General features: G+C 37.7%; 1 protein-coding gene across 5 annotated transcripts in view; it reads left to right on the forward strand.

Annotated features, from left to right (window-relative positions):
* The window catches only part of LOC146519612 (uncharacterized), a 31,005-nt gene extending 18,911 nt beyond the window's left edge, over positions 1-12,094 (forward strand). The window contains exons 1-12 of one of the 5 annotated variants that reach the window (XM_085156466.1): positions 116-407; positions 4,919-5,120; positions 5,251-5,283; positions 5,382-5,500; positions 7,250-7,352; positions 7,516-7,548; positions 7,889-7,921; positions 8,021-8,254; positions 9,393-9,496; positions 10,597-10,762; positions 10,859-10,914; positions 11,574-12,094. In XM_085156466.1, the coding sequence (XP_085012592.1) occupies positions 394-407; positions 4,919-5,120; positions 5,251-5,283; positions 5,382-5,500; positions 7,250-7,352; positions 7,516-7,548; positions 7,889-7,921; positions 8,021-8,254; positions 9,393-9,496; positions 10,597-10,762; positions 10,859-10,903 (1,086 nt within the window). In that variant the 5' untranslated portion in view covers positions 116-393 and the 3' untranslated portion in view covers positions 10,904-10,914; positions 11,574-12,094. Of the gene's footprint in view, positions 1-113; positions 408-2,379; positions 3,808-3,869; positions 4,062-4,918; positions 5,121-5,250; positions 5,284-5,381; positions 5,501-7,249; positions 7,353-7,515; positions 7,549-7,888; positions 7,922-8,020; positions 8,255-9,392; positions 9,497-10,596; positions 10,763-10,858; positions 10,987-11,573 lie in introns of those variants that run through there. The other 4 variants (XM_085156470.1, XM_085156469.1, XM_085156468.1 and 1 more) reach the window with 4 other exon arrangements.
* The last annotated feature ends 7,200 nt before the right edge of the window (positions 12,095-19,294 follow it).

The raw sequence follows: 19,294 nt of genomic DNA on the forward strand, positions 1-19,294 counted from the left end.
GGACGTGCAGAGGGGCGGGGGGGGGGGGGGGGCTAGAGGGGCTTGAGCACCCGCCCCTTTCCTGATGGGTGCCCAAAGTGCCCTTTTGTTGAGGCAACGTTTTAAAAATAATAATAATTTTTTTTTTTTATGTGTGTGTGCGTGCGGAGTCCTGTCTGTGCCCCTCAACAATAATATTTAACTATTAATCACAGTTTTGCTAAATAAAAGGATCTGGCTTGCATCAGTCACATGATCACATTTAACCAATGATCGCCCTTGACGGCAGAACGCGCTGGTTACGAGCCGGGAACGAGCTCACAAAGAGCACGCGCATTTTTAGCGGTCCGGAGCTGTAGGAGAAACAAGTTAACTCAGAGACACAGACTTACTATATTCCTTCCATACAGACTGATGCGACAAAACCAGTAAGTAGGTGTACAGCGTACACTGTAGTGTATAGCACACAGGAGTATTAGCTTATTACGTACACGTTGGTAAGTTGTCTTGTGGCAACTGACGAACTGAAAACGAGCGTGCTGTGTGTGCAACAGCGCGACAAACATTACCTGTCCTTTTATTAACTGCACAAGTAGTGCTGGTCATAGCTGCTGGCTACCTGTGTAAGGCTGTCATGGGTCTGTAGCTCTGTCACCGTTTTAAGGAACATATTTAGTTTTAAAGTAAGTTTCCGGGCTTTTCCTGCCTTTCTGGTGGGATTATATTTCACTAAAAAACGATCTAATATGCATGTCCACATAATTATGCATTATTATAATATTTAAAAAAACACACGCTGTATTTTAAAGAACATACATTAAGAAGCAGATTATATTAGATCTATATTTTAAATAAGACAAAATTTGGATTTTACAGCAGTAAAATTATTGTATCTTCACAGTTTAAAAATGTAATAAGCTTTGCCCCTGCACAGAGTGGATAGTGAAACAAATGGAATCATCATAAATACATTAATTCATATTTATTACTTCCCCCTCCTCATTGCGTTATTATTGTAGCTCTAGTAATAAATAATAATGTAAGGATTCTGGATCAGCACCGTGATGCCCATAGTATATACAGTATTCTGAAGAAGGTCTAAAATGTCACTGTGTGTTCGTGCATGTGTTTGTTTTATGTATATGGATTTTTTTTTAAATTATTACTCATGATATAACATTGTCCAGACATGCCTGGTAAGGACATGAGGAGGAAACAGTAGGAGCTGTGTGAGGCTACTAAAGGCAGAGCTATAACATTTTTCTGTCATCATTTTATTATAGATTAAGTGCAAGAGTTGTTAGGTGTGGATAATTAGATTATAGTTTATTGCAATAGCAAGTTGTGCCTTGTTCTCAGATAGACAGCAAGTGGAGAGTGATATATGAAATGATGGGATGGATGGAAGAAGAGAAGCAAAGAGTGATTCACAGGCACAGCCTACATTATTTCTCACAGTTTTTTGTTGCCTTATGGTTCCAAGCGCTGTCACCAATCTTTGCATTTTGTTATTATCTCACTTGTTTAATCAGCTACCATCTCTCCTATGGACTTTTTACTGTCTACAGTCTCAGATCAACACAGCCCTGCCCTTCCCATATTAGATTCTTGATGAATGTGTGTTGTTGTTATTCAGCCTGGTTTAATGTGCCCCTTTTTAACTTTGAGCACCCGCCCCTTTAAACCTCTCTGCACGGCCCTGCTCCCCAGCTTAGCAAATGTAACGCTATAATACTGTAGGAACACTGTGTCAACTCAGACCTCAGAAGCTTTTTTCGGTATTTAAGCGAGAAAAGGACTGATTTTGATCAATAAAGCGACAAAATGTCACAGCGTGACAATAAAAGACCTAGCTTCTAGTTTATAATAACAAAGGTAGCATGTTTTGGCACATAATTTTTCCCATCAGAATTATGCTTCTTGCTCTTATTAACAAAGTGTTGCATCTTCAAAAAGTAACAATGAAATAACTGAGACTTCCAATGGCGTATTGTTGCAACTGGTTTACTGAACCTTTCTTTCAGGGCATGTACAGAACATGAGCATACATTTTCTACTGCCTCCTACGGGACACACTCTTCTTCTGCTTCCTTACAACATTAATGTAACATAGAACCACTACTGCCTCTCCTGGCATTGCCATTGTAACAACACACTCATTCTGTTTCTTTCAGATGAATAACAGGAACTTAGGATGTATGTATCTATGAATAATAACTATTATGCATACTCATATATTTATATAACCACACAATATTTCTCGTGTATATATATATATATATATATATATATATATATATATATATATATATATATATATATATATATATTTCCTGCGATACCACACAAAGGTAGCATGTTTTGGCACGTAATTCTTCCCGTCAGAATTATGCTTCTAGTTTATAATAACAACAGTAGCATGGTTTGGCACTTGTTTGTAGAAGCAGTCTGCATGCCAAGGTGCTTAAATAAAATAAATAAAATAAAATAAAATGAAATAAGACATTCAGACAGATATTCTCCTGTTGCATTAGTTTGTGCATGCACAGAGTGACGGCGCTGTGCGCGCTGCCCTCAGCTGGTGGATGGTGGAGTTAAAGCTGTGGCTGTCTGATGCTGCTCTGAGCTCACAGTTGTCGTTGTGCAGTGCAGTTTTTCTCCCCACTGTGTGCAGCCAACCGCAAGAAATGGTGAGTGATGATATATCATTTACCTGCAGTAACCATTCTGGTTCAAGGAAATCGCGTATTGATTTCTGGTTAATATCAAGTAGTCTATCAAAGGACAGTGTCACGGTCAATATCCTTGCAACTCCACTTACGGGCCATAGAGCAATATATATATATTAACCTGCAACTCTTTCCAACTATTGCAATTAATAGATCCTCATATTGGAAATTAAATAGTTCGCTTTTGAGCAATACAATTGTGAAATCTGAAATCACACGACTGTTAAAACATTTTATACACAAGGCTAATATTGAGAATTCCTATGGCATAAACTGGGAAATTTGAGACGAGTAAAATGTTAAGACAGTATGGGGCAAAAATAGCTAAGTCAAGGGCAGCAGAAGAAGAAAATCTAATTGTTCAAATTTCCGCAATATATCAACTCCCACCAGACGAGGTCTTGGAGGAGGATAGATTACATCTTAGGTCCTTTCAATCTAAACTGGATGAGCTTTACCGCCAGAAAGCTGAAGGAGCTTTTGTTCGTTCAAGAAAAAGATGGATAGAGGAGGGAGAGCAGAATTTTGCTTATTTTTTCCGCATAGAAAAAAGTAGATCTAAAGCCAATACTATTCATAAATTGAATATAAATGGTACGGTCAGTGATGATGCAAAAATTATCTCTCAATTTTGTTGTAATTTCTACTCAAAGTTGTATGAATCCAATTATAACGCAAAGGTCGCTACCCAATTTATTGACTCTGAAAATAATGTTGAAATGATTAAAAGTGCTGATAGGCTTTTTTGTGACAGTCCAATTACTGAAAAAGAGATATTGACATCTATTGAATTTCTTAAAAACAACAAATCTCCAGGCACAGATGGGCTGGTGGCTGAATTCTATAAATCATTTTCTTCTCATCTTGGGAAGGAAGGAAGCATAAATGCGACCTTTATTTTGAAATGTCCTTCCGGATGTTGAAGTGTCCAAATTGTTGTTAGCTGGAGACGTTTCTCATACAACTTTAGCGTTAGCAACAACAAAATCGGTTTTTGTGGTCCCAACTTGACCGAAATTTGACCATAAATGGGGAGATATACGTGTGCCTACAACTGCGACACCTCGAGCGATCCAGATGTAAAGTTTTCGATAATAGCGCTGCTTTTTGGTTAAACTAAACCAACAGTCAAATCATTTGAGAACCACTTGTGAGCTGTAGGAGTGACTTAAGGGTTTAAGGTGCTGGTGGGATTGTATCAGGGATCAGCCCTGAGGTGCTTATTTCACCAACAAACATAATAGTCCATAGTATTCATGGACTGTGATGCAGGGAACATTGTGACCTATACTGACAGTAAGGAACAGGTGTGAACTGTGGACATCGGAGAGAAGAGAAATGAGAGGGATACAGGTGTGACACTGCAAGAAGTAGAGGTAGTGAAGATAGATGAGTTTACATACCATTCAAAACAATAGACAGTGCATAAGAGAGGTGAAGAAGAGAGTGCAGGCAGAGTGGAGTGGGTGGAGACGAGTGTGGGTGATTTTGTTTTGACAGGATAGCAGGAAGGGTAAAGGGGAAGGTTTACAAGATGCTAGTGAGACCTGTTATCATTTATGGTTTGAAAATGGTGGCACTAACAAAAAGACAGGAGGCGCAGTTTGAGATGTTAAGATTGTTATTGTGAATGACCAGGATGGACAGGATTAGAAATGAGTATGTCAGAGGGACAGCTCAGGTTGAGTGTTGGGAGACAAAGTTAGAGAGCTGCATTTTTAGATGGTTTGGACATATGCAGAGGAGGGACAGTGGATATATTGGACAAACGATGCTTAACATGGAGCTGTGGATTTGGTAAAGGAGAACATACAGAGGGTTGCTGTGACAGAGGAGGATGCTAAGCATAGGTTGAGATTGAGGCAGATGAACTGCTGTGGCGACCCCTAAAGGCAGCAACGGAAAAAAGAAGAAGAAAAAAAGACCACTTAAGATCCTCTAAATTACATCTATGAGACAAAAATACTCCAGATTAAGACCTTTAACAGTAAATTATGCTCTTATTATTATGTTTTTCTGTTGTTTAAGTTGAATTATCTAGCTTACATTCAGTATATCACGCTGGAAATACTGAGTGTTATATTACATATAGCATATCATAATCAGTTTTAACAGAGTTAGTCAACAGGTATAATTTACTGAACTCTACACGATTTTTAGTGAGTTACTTTTCACACAGGGGAAAAAATGTTTTCTGTGTGTGCATGCAGGTTTCCCCTGTACAACCCCCGAAAACTTAAAAAATGGGTACTGAACATGAAGTGGAAGGACTGGACGCCGACTCGCTTTTCTGTTCTGTGCATCAATCACTTTGAGGAGCAGTACATTGACAAAACGGGCAAAAGTGTGACACTTCGGGAAGATGCGGTTCCCACCATATTTACACCGACTGACAACACACAGAAAAAGAAGGTTTGTGTGTATCATAGATAATTGTTGGCATCATTTAGAAATAAAACATTTGTGAAATATTTTAAGCTGCATAATGAAACTCCTCTGGCTTTTTAAAAATAAAGGTGTTGTTACTGTCTCCTTGATGCAGGCTGCCATTAACCCGAGACGTAAACGACACAAGGTGAGCTGACCCAGACGGTTAACTTTTTATTGTTTAACGTTTAATGTTATTCATTTTTCTAAATGCATTACGTGTTGTTTCTTTTATTGTGAAAGCAGCAACCTGGTGCTAAAAGCTCAGAGAAGGATTTGGCTGCATCTGCAACATCAGCTCTCCCTGCAACAGACGACAGCGTCCGGGCCAAAGAACCCAGCCAGACAGAACAAGAGACATCTGGGTATGTAACTACACACAAGGAGACGTTCTACTGTCCTGGTCCTCTTTTCTTAAATCAATAATAAGCAGTAATGCTTCAGTATGCACAGTACGGATGCCCTTCATGAGGGATTTGTGTCTCTTCCTTGGTATCTTTCACTTTTTAGGCAAATGTGTGAACAGCTACACTATGGAGCCAGTTTCTTTAATCATTAATTATACCTCTAATAAGTCAGTGTTGACAGTTTGAAGACTGCCATTAGCTTCTTAGGCATATTTGCTTGTTAATTATTAATAATACGTTTATTTGTAAAGCGCATATTTACAAAGTGCTTAACCGTTTGAATAAAACCACACATTAAGGATAAGTGTACATAATCAAACATGCAGTTAGTCTTACATTCGTTCCTGCATACACACATTCAAAGAACCAAGGGCCAAAAACAACAGTCAAACAATTAAGGAAAAGCTGAGTTATGAAGCGTCACTGAAAACCAACCATAAATTCAACCAACCTGATAAGCTGAGGAAGGTTTAGCAGTGGCAACTTCAAAAGCATTATTACCTCTGGTTTTAAAGTAAAAGCGTAAAATAGTTAAAAGACCTTTTCAGACCCAGATGACCCTCTTCAGTCTCAGCAGATCTGCTGTATAGGTAGGAGCCAAGCCATGTAGGGCTTTATATGTTATTAATAACATTTTAAAATGAAGAAAGGTTTAATTTTTGCAGTGTTTGTTCAATAAAGGAAACAAGGCTGGATGAGCTTAGAGATCAAAATTTAGATTGTGGTAAATAATATTAGCAGCTTTAAAGTTTTCCTTCCATATTATTCTCTAAAACCAACTTCCTCCTCCTGTTCTCATCGCTCCTTAATTCACTGAATCTGCAACTTTTTTGTTATATATTTGCTGAGCTTTTAACATTCACACATGCTCCATAATGAGCTTATGAGAAATAGTTTCTAGGTGTCACAGATTGATTCAATTATATTCCACTGTATATGTATAGTGACCGTGAAAGATTTGTTTTGTGCTCAGTGAGGGACATTTAAGATTTGTTAGAAGTTTTAGAAGAAAAGCAAAAGATTAAAAAGGACAAAAGGACTAAACATGTTACTTCTGACTACTCAGTTTCTCTCAGAGGTATAAAAAACAATCTGGTTCGTCAGCTGCTACCTGCTGAAAGATTGTGGCTCATAAATGTCTTTATAGAAGCAGTTAGCATTATACAAACGCCTCAGATTTTAAATTGATATATATTTAATGCACAAGCCTAAAAACCACAGTAACCTTGCAAAAAGGTTGTTTTGGATGGTACAGTTTGCAGGTTTACAGTGAAGATTGTGTGCTTACAGGTATAACACAATGTCAAACCTAAGTTTTTTTCTTTTAAAAGCTGATAAAAGCATTTAAGATGACATTTTCCTGCTGTACACGCATTTAAAAACAAATTTACAGTCATGGTGGTTTGCTGTATTGGTCCATTGGAGATCTGCCCACTGGTTAGGTCACTAAACCAGTTTTCAGACCTAACCAAAGGTTTCCTTGGGACTTGTTGTGTTGGCAAAGATGACTTTCTGGTCGATCACAGGTTTTCTCTTGGAAAAAGATAAAGATAAAATCAAATCAAACACCAGAGAGGTTTCTTTGGTGCTTCTCCTTCATAAATCAAAAAAATTTCCTGTTCTTTTATTTATTTTGTTAATAATTTCTGTACAGATATATATTATTGTTTCCTTAATGTTTTAACTTTTTTCTGTTTTAATGATTAGAGATCCCAAAACGTCAGAGAAATGGAGGATTATAATTGATGAAGCGCTGATGAAGATCGATTCATTTCCACACTTTTTTCATGGAGATTACTGTGTACCACAGGTAGATGGAATTGTATTTTATACATACTGATCACTGGGATAACTTAAGAGTTTATGTTTAGCTAATCTTATGGCATTTACGGCATATCCGATATGTTTTATCTTGTTGTTTATCTTCATTAGTGCGAGTTAATCTATGTGTGTGTTTCCACCTGCATCGACAGAGTATCCACTGGGCTCCAGATAATAATTTCAGTGTAAGTAGAATATTTTCAGTCTACTAATAAATCTCTGAAACTGGATGAACGGATGAACACTAAAACCACAACCCTGATCACTTGATTGGATCATAAACAAAAAATAAACTTTTATTCTCATATATTTCCAGTTCACCCACTACTGGGACATTTTTAACAGAATTCACCAGACTAGCTTTAACCAAGGGCTCCACACGGGTATCAGGACACCGAGTGTTGGGCACAATTGTGTCACAGTTTCCTGTCTCTGCTGCAGAATTCTTACACCCTTTAATCTGTAAACGTTTGTCTTTTATATCGAGAAGCACTTAATTCACCTCCTCTTTTGTCATTTTTACAGCCTGAGGATAAAGACAATGAAAACATTATAGAGGTACGTCTGTTGTACGATTACCTGCAGGTGTTACTCCAAATCCAAACCAGGGTTTAGGGTGGTTGTGTCCCTCTGCCTGATGCATTGTCCTGACTGCAGGTGAAGGAGCCATGGGAGTGGCTTGCTCTGGATGTCCGAGGACCGCTGCCTCAAACAGTAAACGGACACAAATACATTTTGACGGTGACCGACTTCTACTCCAAATGGGTGGAAGCTGTGCCGATGACAGCGTGCCTCCCTTCAGCTGTGGCAAAGAACGTCGTGGACATCATTGCGCACTTTGGATATCCACTGAGAATCCTCTCCAGACTGCCTCTTGACATAGTCCACAAAGTGAGCGCGCACCCTTGATTAATCTGCCTGGACTGTTTTGCAAAACCTGATTTCATATCAACATCAAAAATGTAGTTGAAGTTTAGAAACTTGCATTTTTTAAAGTGCCTTATAAATCTGACTTGGAATTAGTGCCTGAAAACCAAACCCAAGGCAGTTAAACCCATGTGTAGTTATTATAGTGACATGCTTTTAATTTAGAAGAGCATATTTAACCTTCACAAGACCAACTCGGCAATCATATAATGCATAAAGAGAAGCTAATATACTCCTTATTTTCTTTCACACACATATTGTTGTGGTTTGTTCGTACCAAATGGGTAACAGTTTTGTCTTGTGGTACTTGCATGAATACAGTTGTGTTTGAAAACCATGAGTTTTCTCTGCAAAACACACGTACAACTGATGGCTAGAATCGAGTTCCACAACGTATTTTCACAACTTATCACGGAGTCCTGCGATGTCTCCAAACTTTGCCCCCTTTTTTCAAGTCTCTAATAGTCAGATTGAAGCCTTGGGCTGTTTGCATCACGAACTGCATCTGACATAAAAATCTGTGAAATCAAGCATGTGCAGCCTGAGAACAATTGTCTAGTCTTGCTTTGTATGATGTCAGTGAGACCAGATGGCTCAGAAATTCCACCTTCCTCCGGTAAAAAGCTCCTGTTTACAAGTGGCTGCCAGTCAGGAGACTGTTGGCTTAAAGGGAGCAGAAGGAAGGTAAACTGGCTTGTTTTAGACCGTGGATGAACTTAAGGGCTGCACTGAGGCCCAAGGCAAGATGAAAAACATTATCTGAACTGTTAACAATTTGAAACTACAGGTTGTTTTTAGAGTTCCAGTATAAAAAATATGGTGCTGAGAATGAAACTTTATCTATTCTGTGAGATGTTATGATAATTAAATGCTAATGAAATAATATTGGTTTTGTTTTTGTTAAATTAAACATATACTCTGAATTGTCCAGTATAACATGTTATACTGGAAATGAATTACCACCAGCTGAAAAGGCCCTTTGTGTCTTCCAGCTCATAATATAATGCATGATACTTTTTTTGTTATAAACTAATGTTATAGTGTGTCCTCGTTGTCCAGTTTCACACAACTGTATACTGTGTGACTGTCTTCCCGATGACAGATCAACCGAGAACTGAAAGATCAGCTGAAGGTTGCTGTTGCTCTTGTGGTCTATCATCAGCAGACGGGCATCGCAGATATGATCACACCACAGCTGATAGACAGGTCTGTAAAAAGCCAGGGTGTGTTAATATTTGTTTTTTGTGACATTTTATAGTCTTGTTATACCTTTATACCTGTAGTTTTGTTTCCTTTGGTCCTTTTCCAGATTTTATTAATTTTACCAAAATACACTTTGTCATTTGGATGACCTACAAAGTGCATTCTCTTGTTGTTGCAGGTGAAAACCTGTAGCTTTTAACACAGGATAAAAACACTTAGGTTATTAATAATATCACGAATGTTAAAGTCTCTGAAGTTTCCTGTTACCATATTGGTTTTGCAGTGAATGGTTTTAGATGCCTTCGTGCCTTTAGGGCAGTTATAACTGTGCATGCACCAATAAATCAGGCAAACATCAGTATCTGTTTGTTAAGTGGTGATGTAACAGGATTATTCATAGTGAGTCATTCAAACCACACAGGAACATGTTTTAATGCATTGTGTTGTTGATGGATCATCTCTGAGATATAGTCCGTTTTCATCATCTTCTTCCTACCAGATGATAGTGGGAGACCCTCAACATGAACTTTTATTGAGAATAGTTTTATCCAGATCTGTGCTGATGTGTTTCTATCAGCTCGACCATAACTAGCCACCTGGTAGTAAAGCATATGTCAAGTATCCCAAAGCTGCTGTTATTTTTTCCATCTACCTTAACATCGAAAGTTATAGCCGAACTCTACTTTTTTCTTTTTGTCAAAAAACATACTAAAGTGAGAATTTTGTCAACTTCAGATGGAAATGAGCTCTTCTTTACTTTTGGATGTCTGGACATGAAACTTTATTGAAACAGTGGTCGCGCTCATTTTATTGGAGCTGAAAGAGTCTGGACAATTTTGAACTCTCTGTGGATTCTCAGTACTTGTTTTGTTGGGAGCTAAAGGAATATTTGAACAACAATTTCCTGCTGATGATGTAGTTGTCTTTTATAATAGTATTTATGTTTTTTTTCTCAATGAGATAAACGGGAATAAATAAGACCAAAAATATGAAATATCTGGCACCTATGGACCAAACTGTTATTACAAACAATCGGCGCATAATACCTGGATGTTCTGTCGTCATAGTAACATCTCAGTGCTGTAATGTTCCTAATCAAACAGGATGGTGAACGATCTAATAGAGGAGCATGCAGCTGACTGGGATGTTTACCTGCCTGCCAAAGTGTTCAGTCTGTGCTTCAAAGAGCTTTCAGAGACCAAGGAGAGGCCTTTCTCAGTGCTCTGCTGTAAGGGACTAGAGCCTGTTCAATTCCCCAGAGAACTGGATGTAAGTGTTGGTTTTAAAAATTTGAGTTCTAATAAATCTTTAATAAACCTTACAGGTAAAGTAAAATGACTTTCTGTTTAATCCATTTTTTCACAGTTTCCACTTTCCAAGATCCGAGAGAGTGCCTTTGTGGTTAGATAGAAGTTTACTCGGTGAGTTTTATGTGGAGTTGTGCACCACACGGTAATATAATATTCTGTATTTTACAGGTTTTTTTTTTTTGTGATCAACATTTTATTGATTTAAAACGGGGTTTTTGGGGGGGGGGGGGGGGGGGGGTACAGACAAATACATACATTAATTTTCTGTGGTATGTTCAAAACCAATAACACGGATAAGACATCGTCTCCAGAATGATTCCATACAAATGTCAGGACTGAACCATTGCTTTGTAATAGTCTTCTTTGCGGATGTGAATCCAGCCAACAACATTTTGCATTGTATTTGTTTCAAGGAGATCATTAAGGAGACAAAGACCAGGATTGGGAACATAAAAAACTTCCAGTACCTCAGATAACTCTGTATTTTACTGTTGTTTGGAACTGTGTGAAGCATATGGGGCATTTGTGGAATATATCACTGGGATTAGGTAATTACTATTACTATAGCAATTATTCAGGTTTATATTTTCTCTTGGTTAGATTATTGAGGTGTTCTTTTAACAAGCATCAGAAATCAGTTGAACGACTTCAAATCCAGCAGTGAGACGTCTTAAAATATTATGCCAGTTTTAGTGACACTACACTGGCTACTTGTGTTGTTTTAAACTGACTTAACAGTGATGTTCAACTTGTCTCAGTCTTATTTTCAGGTCACTTTAATTGGAAACAAACTGGAGCTGCTTTAGCAGCAAACCAGGGAAGAAGAACGTGTTCAGTCCTGGAGGTATTCGTTCTGGTGGAAACCCTGATGAGTGGACCGGGATGTTCTAGTACTGAGCTCTGTGGAGAGGATTTGTTGATGAAGCTGTGCATTTCAACAGCATTTTCCACTTTGTCTGTGATACACTGAGATGCTCCACCTATTTTTCATTCGCAAGTATTTTTGGATGTAGTATTTTAATTCAGTTTTTTGCTGTAGCACTGCAGCAAAATGTCTTGCTTAAAATATATAGCAGCGTGTCTGCAGTGTTGAGACTGGAACAAGGTAAATGTAGGTTAGGAAGGCAAGACAGTTTTCTGAGCCATAGGAGACTGATCAGTATAGCATTATTATTTTTATGACTTCAAGCAGTTCAGCCACCTCCACTGGTTTAGGCTGCTGATCGTTGATGTTTTCTGTTTGTAAAAAGGTAAAAGATGCCAATAAACTTTATTTAAATATAATTTTTAATCACTAGTGAATAGTTTTTGTTTATTGACTATCCATGTTATTCTTATCCAATCTGGGGGTTCTTGAGGCCAACTCAGCTACCTTAAGGTGAGAGAGGGGTACATCCTGGTTGCCAGCCTATCACATGATAACACAGAGAGACGGACAACCATTCATACTTACAATCTCACCTACAGCCAATTTAGACTCGCCAGTTACCCGGTGCCTATCTTCAGACTGTTGGAGTAAGAGGACCCAGACTGGAAAAAAACAAAGTTAAAAAACACTTCTTTTTTTTTTTTGTACAATAATCTCACAAACAGCTGATTTACAAGTCTTCCAAGAATCAGTTGACGAGCCTACAACTCACTTCTGCTATTCTTATTTTACAGTAAAGAGAAGTGTGTGTTTTTCTGTCACACATTTTTAGACACTGCTGACTCCTGAGGGTCAAGACAGAAAACCAAACCTCAGCTGTTGTCAGGTCAGTCATCCCACTCATCTCTGAGGGAAGGAAGGCGTGATGAAACGGTTTAAAAGGTGTCGATGTTACAAAACTTTACTTGTGTTGAATCCAAAAGGAGGAAGCTTCTTGCGAGATCTGAAAAAAAAAATTAAGATTTCCTTGACCTACCCCAGATCTCAACAAAATAGATGAGTTCATTTATAAATATCCAGAATAATTATAAATATTTTATAGATAAACACACACACAATCTTTGCACTTATAAAATTAATTTTGTATTTGAACACAATTCCCACCTGCTAAAAACAGTGTTTTTAACTCTAGTCACTGCTAAAACTATCAGCTGTAAAATCATCTGCTAATCTGTCTGCTAACCATGGATGGCAGGGGTATCAAACTCAAGGCCCAGGGACCAAAATCTGGCCAGCAATGACTCCAACCCGGCCCACAGGTTAGCTTTGAACAATATTCAAGCAGGGCACTCATTTTAAGCTTTTCACCGTGCTTTTATAAGATTTACAACTTTTCATACTGATAAGGGCCTCACCCATTCATACTACACCAAAGTAATTAAGTAACAGATAAACCGTTAAATGACAGAAAAGTTCCTGTTTCGCCCCGCTTACTATGGAAATTTCTGCTTTTTTGTGAATTAACAAAAGCATTGTTTTATTTTAAATTGTAATTTTCCACATTTATTTAAACCCAGAGTTTCAGTATTAATGCTCACGTGTTGACTTTTGCAAAACAAAACGTCTCAGTATGTGGGAAAAACGTGGCGCAATCCTTCATAAAACGGGAGCTCCGATTAACTCTGATAATTTAAGCAGTTATGAAGATAAATAAGACATTCAGACAGATATTCTCCTGTTGCATTAGTTTGTGCATGCACAGAGTGACACCGGCCGTTCCTCTCAATTCGCGCCTCAGAGACGTCGTTATTTTTCAAAAGAAAGAAAGAAACAGCAACAACTACTAAACAGAATTTTTGCACGTTCATTGCACATTTGTGGGAATGTTTAAATATTTACTTTTTATTAATTACTTTTCATTTTATCTTTATTTTTAAAATCACCATGGCAATGCGCATGCATACTCTCCTGCACGCAACGGGCTTTGGGGTTGACGTAACGCCGCAATGCATTGTGGGAGCGCAGCACCATATTGGCAGGCCACGAATCAAAACAAAGGGCCTTTCTCAATATGCGTACTTGTGCGTACTTGGTACGATAAGGGCATCTGGTCAGTGATGCATTTGTTAAATGATAGAGGTAAAATTTTATTAGAAGATTTCACCACCAATTATAATCTGCAAATAAATAACAAAGAATTTTTAAAAAATTACTAAGGCTATCCCTCAAAACATTCTATGTACAGCATATAATCCTTTTCAAAACCCTGACTATAGATCCCCTGACCTCCCTGAACTCTTGGTAAATGGGCATAACATTACAGCTAACAGTCTAAAAAAAACTCCCAAATTAGGGAATTATTTACTAATGTTTTTTTCCCTTATAGATCCAATCCAAATTCCATCTCGCATCTGTTCTCCGGTGATCAAAAGAAAGAGATCAGAAAAAATTACCTAAAACTTCCCATTCCTCCCAAAGCTAAGGAGGTCCACTACAAAATCCTTTCTGGTATTTACCCTTCCAAAGAATTTCTCAGACGTCGCTTTGCTATTGATAATAATTCTTGCTCTTTTTGTGATGGGGATATTGAATCAACAGAACATTTATTTTATTATTGTATATTCTGTAAAGCCCTGTGGAACGATGTGCACTACTGGCTCTTTCCAAAGATTCCAAACTTACTTGAATTTTCTAAAAATGATATTATTTTTGGTTCTCTAAGAAAAGAAAAGAAGCTTGAAAATGTTTTAAATGTAATAATTATTATGGGGAAATTCTTCATTCACAAATGTTGTTTTCTGAAAACAAAGCCGTCCTTTTTTACTTTTCACAAAGAACTCTGCCTCTTCCTCTCACCTGTTAAATTTATGGACAAAAAACAAGCTCTGGTTCTGAATCATATGATTATTGAACTAGATCTGCTAGAAAACCCCTAAGGTATAATGTCTTTTTTTTTTTTTTTTTTTTTTTTTGTTGTTGTTGAACAAAAAAAAAAAACTCGTGTACTCGTGATACGTCATCAGTCAGAGACCAAGTACTGTTCCAATAGGAGAAGGGTCTTGCTGCAGCCAGATGCTGTTGTGGTGTGGGGGGGAATTTATAGCGCATCCCAGCTCAGTTTCCAACAATGGTGGCAGCTAGTTAGTTTTAAAATGACTCTTATTATTCTTTCTGGGTCACAAAATAAACGTTTAACATATTTTAAGGCGAGAATGTAACTGTGTAAACCTCAAATATCTCCTCAGTTTATCAAGACACCACATATTTTCAAAAGCGCTCCTATGTTTTCGGAGACCTCTGTTACCCACTAGCTCGATAGCTAGCCGGGAGCAAGGCTCACTAGAGCCCGTGAGAACACCAGACTCCCGGCAAATCGTTTTCAAACCCACCGCTGTCTTTCGCTACTGAGGTTAAACATGATATATAAGTCACTTAGATAATTTAAAAATGTTATTGTTTGGCTTTTTTTAGTATTTTATTTGTTCCTGAGTAAATCGGTTTGGCTGAGATTAAAGTTATAGTTTTTACACAGCTGAATAAACATCAAGCAGACAGCTGATTATCAGAAGTGTGAGATGCTCGAGAATTTACTCCGGTGTCCTGTTATATTTTAGATAGCAAGGAGTTTATTAAACTTCACCGAAACAACTTCACCGAAACAAAGCTATCATATAACTAATGATAGTTATAACTATCATTAGCTTGCAGCTTTAAGTGTATAAAGTGCTCTTATATAAGAGCAGATGCATGCTGGTGCAATAAGCTGTACGTTTTATGTCCAATGGATACATGATCTGATTAGTCGACTAATCACAAAAATAATCGGTGACTAGTCGACTATCAACAGCCCTACTGTTCATACACTAGAACATTTTGGAAAGACTTCAGTAGATTCATTGCTGGACATCTCTACAAAGACTTTACTGTGAAATGGGAAAATGTTGTATTTTGTTTCTTTTGAAGGCAAAAAAAAAAAAGAGATGTTTACTTTATAATAAACTTTTTATCTTAGCTAAATTTTATTTTCACAAATGCAAATACAGTAACCAAAAACCTAATTTTAAATATTACTATAATGATGTTTTATGTTACATATAATTGATTTGTGGATTACTTAACAAAATGCTATGAAAACTATTACCATTTGTAGTAATTATAAATTATTTGAATGTATTTAATTCTTTGTATTACACCCCCTGGCATATATTAATTTTGCCCTGGTTGTATACACGTTCTGTATACTGTTTCTCAATAAAGTTTAATAATAATTTAAAAAAGGATCAAAGAGTGCTGTGGATCATTCTGCGCATGCTCAGATCATACATAATGAAATGAAATTCATTTTTAAATACTTTGCTATTTAACAAAGGTGACTTCCCTCTAACAAAGGTGAATTTTGCAACACCTGGTGGCGATTCACCGTTATCAACCCTCAAGCTCGTGAATTGGCTCACTAGCTTTTACGTTTATGATCGATTGCTACTGTTGTCTATCGCATATGTATTATTTGGAACCCAGCTTACCTGTAAAAACAGAGAAACAGGAGGTATCAGGAACTACCTGGTGCGCCAGCTCTGCACTACTCTTCTAGCGAGGTGTCGGCTACTGATGTGTAAGACACCGAGCGCCCTCTGCTGGCGGAACTTATATTACAGCAAAATAGACACTAACAGTAGTTTTTCCCAAAAGGAAGTGACATGAAGCATATAAATAAAATGGGGGGCTGCAATTTTCATGTATTCATCTATGATGCCACACATGCCCAAAACTTAATTTAGCATATTAAATAAATTTGAATGACTAGAAACAGTTGTTTCCTAAATATAAGAATATAAGAATAGAATAGAATAATCCTTTAATTGTCCCACAAGGGGAAATTTGGTTGTAACAGCAGCCAAAAAGACACATATACAAACAAACATACAGAAAACTGCCGAAAATCAAAATATGTAACTCCAAAATAAAGTTTATTTCAAGCCACTGAGCCAGTGATCCTGAAATATATGCAAGAAAAAGCAATAACAAAAACACTAAAATACTTCCTGTGTGTGTGTGTGTGTGTGTGTGTGTGTGTGTGTGTGTGTGTGTGTGTGTGTGTGTGTGTGTGTGTGTGTGTCACCGTTCTCACCTCCGTGCGGGCGGGTAGGCTCGCACACGCCACTCATTAAAAGCAGATGCAGGCTCAGAGGGCTCAGCGAGATGAGGTGGGCGGGAAGATCCAGAAGATCCCTTTCCAGCTGTGAATCATGGGAGGAGGGATCAGCTTGGTTTGGGGTAACCTGCAGCACCAGGTATTACCCCGTCCTCCTCTGCTACAAACATTTTCAGCGAGTGTATGAACACACTGCAGGGCTGACATCACACTGCAGGGCTGACATCATCTATCTGCATTTACACCTGAAACAGGTCTGTGTGTGATATTGTTGCATATTTGTCTGTTTGATACATGTTTTAGATTATAAAACTTGTTTGCATTTTAGACAAAGATAATAAAGATATTACAAAAAGTATTGTTTAAATTATGGTTTCATTTATAAAGGGAAAAACACTCTCCAAACCTGCCCTATCTGCAAAAGTAACTGCCCCCTAAACCTAATAACTGGTTGTTCCACCCTCTGCAGCAGGAGCTGCAATCACGTGTTTGTGATCTTTCATCCTGATCATCAACCTTTCTGACTGAAGGTCATTTCTGCCAGCAGGACTTTCATCAGCACCACAACACTTAATGCTAAACACAAAGTTACAAAACTCAGTTCACAACTACGCTGTCTGATCTACAAAATATTGATGAGCACAATTTGAGCCCAGACAGCACAGCGGTTACCCTCTAACCTGAAACAGATTTTTAAAAAGTCTCTTCTCTTTTCTTTCCTTCTGTAATCCATGTATGAAGCAAACACCTGTCAGTATTTCCTTCAACAGGACACAGTAATGTGCAAAAGTGTTGAGCTGTCCTTCAATTGTTTATATTTGGATTCAAAGACAAACATTATTTTAAACACATTTGATTAAAAGAATGTTTAAAAAATGTTTTTAATATTATATAATATTTAAATTTTAATATTATATACCTCCCAATCAAGGGTTCATACGCCTTTTTCTGGCTCCAATTCAAGCACTTTTTAAGCACTTTCAAGGTCCATGTTCAAGCTTTCCCAGCACATGGCCAAAAAAAACCACAGAAAGCATGTTTCACTTTGCATCACCTCACTAAGACCATGTGAAAATGAAAACGAATCATCTTAGGTTGACTTAAAAAGCCTTTCTTTCCCACAAAACAGGAAAACTGCACCAAACATCACATATTTCAAGCACCCGTGTGAACCCTGTTTACAGATAAATACAGATTCAATGAAACTGCACATTAATCCCATAAATATGAAGCTCTGACCTTCTACGTGACTGAAGGTTGATCAGTGACTAAATCAGTGGATCCTAACAGTGAGTCCGGAACACACTTCCTAGTTGCCCTGCACAGTACCTCAGGACTCCAAGGTGCAATTTACTATTGCAATAAACTATTATTTATTTATCCACACTTAACAACTCTTGCACTTAATCTATAATAAAATGATGACAAAAAATATAATGAAATATATTTGAAATAAAAATTTAATACAATCAGTTTCTTAATGTATGTTCTTTAAAACACGGTGTGTGTTTATTAAATGTCATAATTATAATAATCCATAATTATGTGGATATGCATATTACATATATACACACAGAAGCAGACAGGATAAGACTAGTGTCATATCTGAGACAGTAACCAGGGCCGGACTGTTTCTGAAACCTCCATCATTTTCATTGTGCAACAACACGGCAGCAGAGGACAATTTGATTTTGTTATGGGAATAAATCACTACTGGAAATCACAGGACTCAGATCAACACACGATCTGCTCAACGATCTGTGCTACAGTAAATCTCATGCAGTGCTACTTTTAAAACTCTCACATATTTGGACAATCTATAATCTTCTACCACAAAAACATACAATTGTTCATTGAAGTAAACACACAGAACAGTAGTGGATATTTTTAAAATGTGTTTATTTATTTTGATTTGCTGCTAACTGCAAGGATTTTATTTGTAGTTTTTGTAGTAGGAAGCACTGCAAAAACTACAAATAAAAAAGTGCAGTTAACAACTGCAGTGCTCTCCACTATGTAAAACCCTCACCTGAATTTTTAGGTTTTTCAGTTCAAGCCAATTAAATGAAACCCAAAAATTCAACCCCAACAATCAAATGATCCCCTATGAGCAAGCACTCTGGCAACGGTGGAGAGAAAAAACTCCCTTTTAACAGGAAGAAACCTCTGGCAGAACCAGGCTCAGGGAGGGGCAGTCTTCTGCCGTGACTGGTTGGGGGTGTGAGGGGCAAAATAAAATCAAACATAAAGGAGAGCACAGCATATTTTAGAAGGGCGCCGGCCTTGAGGCAGACCGAAGAAACGGTGGATGGACAAAATCAAGGAAGATGGAGAAACCTTTGCCGAAGAACGGACCCTGCACCAGCGGGAACAGCGCCAGGATGAAGGTGGACTGTGGATGGAAAACATTATTACTGTTTTTAAGGGGTTTCTGGTCCACATCCACAATTACAGTAGGGCTGTAATTGTGG

The sequence above is a fragment of the Neolamprologus multifasciatus genome, chromosome 4 (genome assembly GCF_963576455.1).
Source record: "Neolamprologus multifasciatus chromosome 4, fNeoMul1.2, whole genome shotgun sequence".
Lineage (NCBI taxonomy): Eukaryota > Metazoa > Chordata > Actinopteri > Cichliformes > Cichlidae > Neolamprologus > Neolamprologus multifasciatus.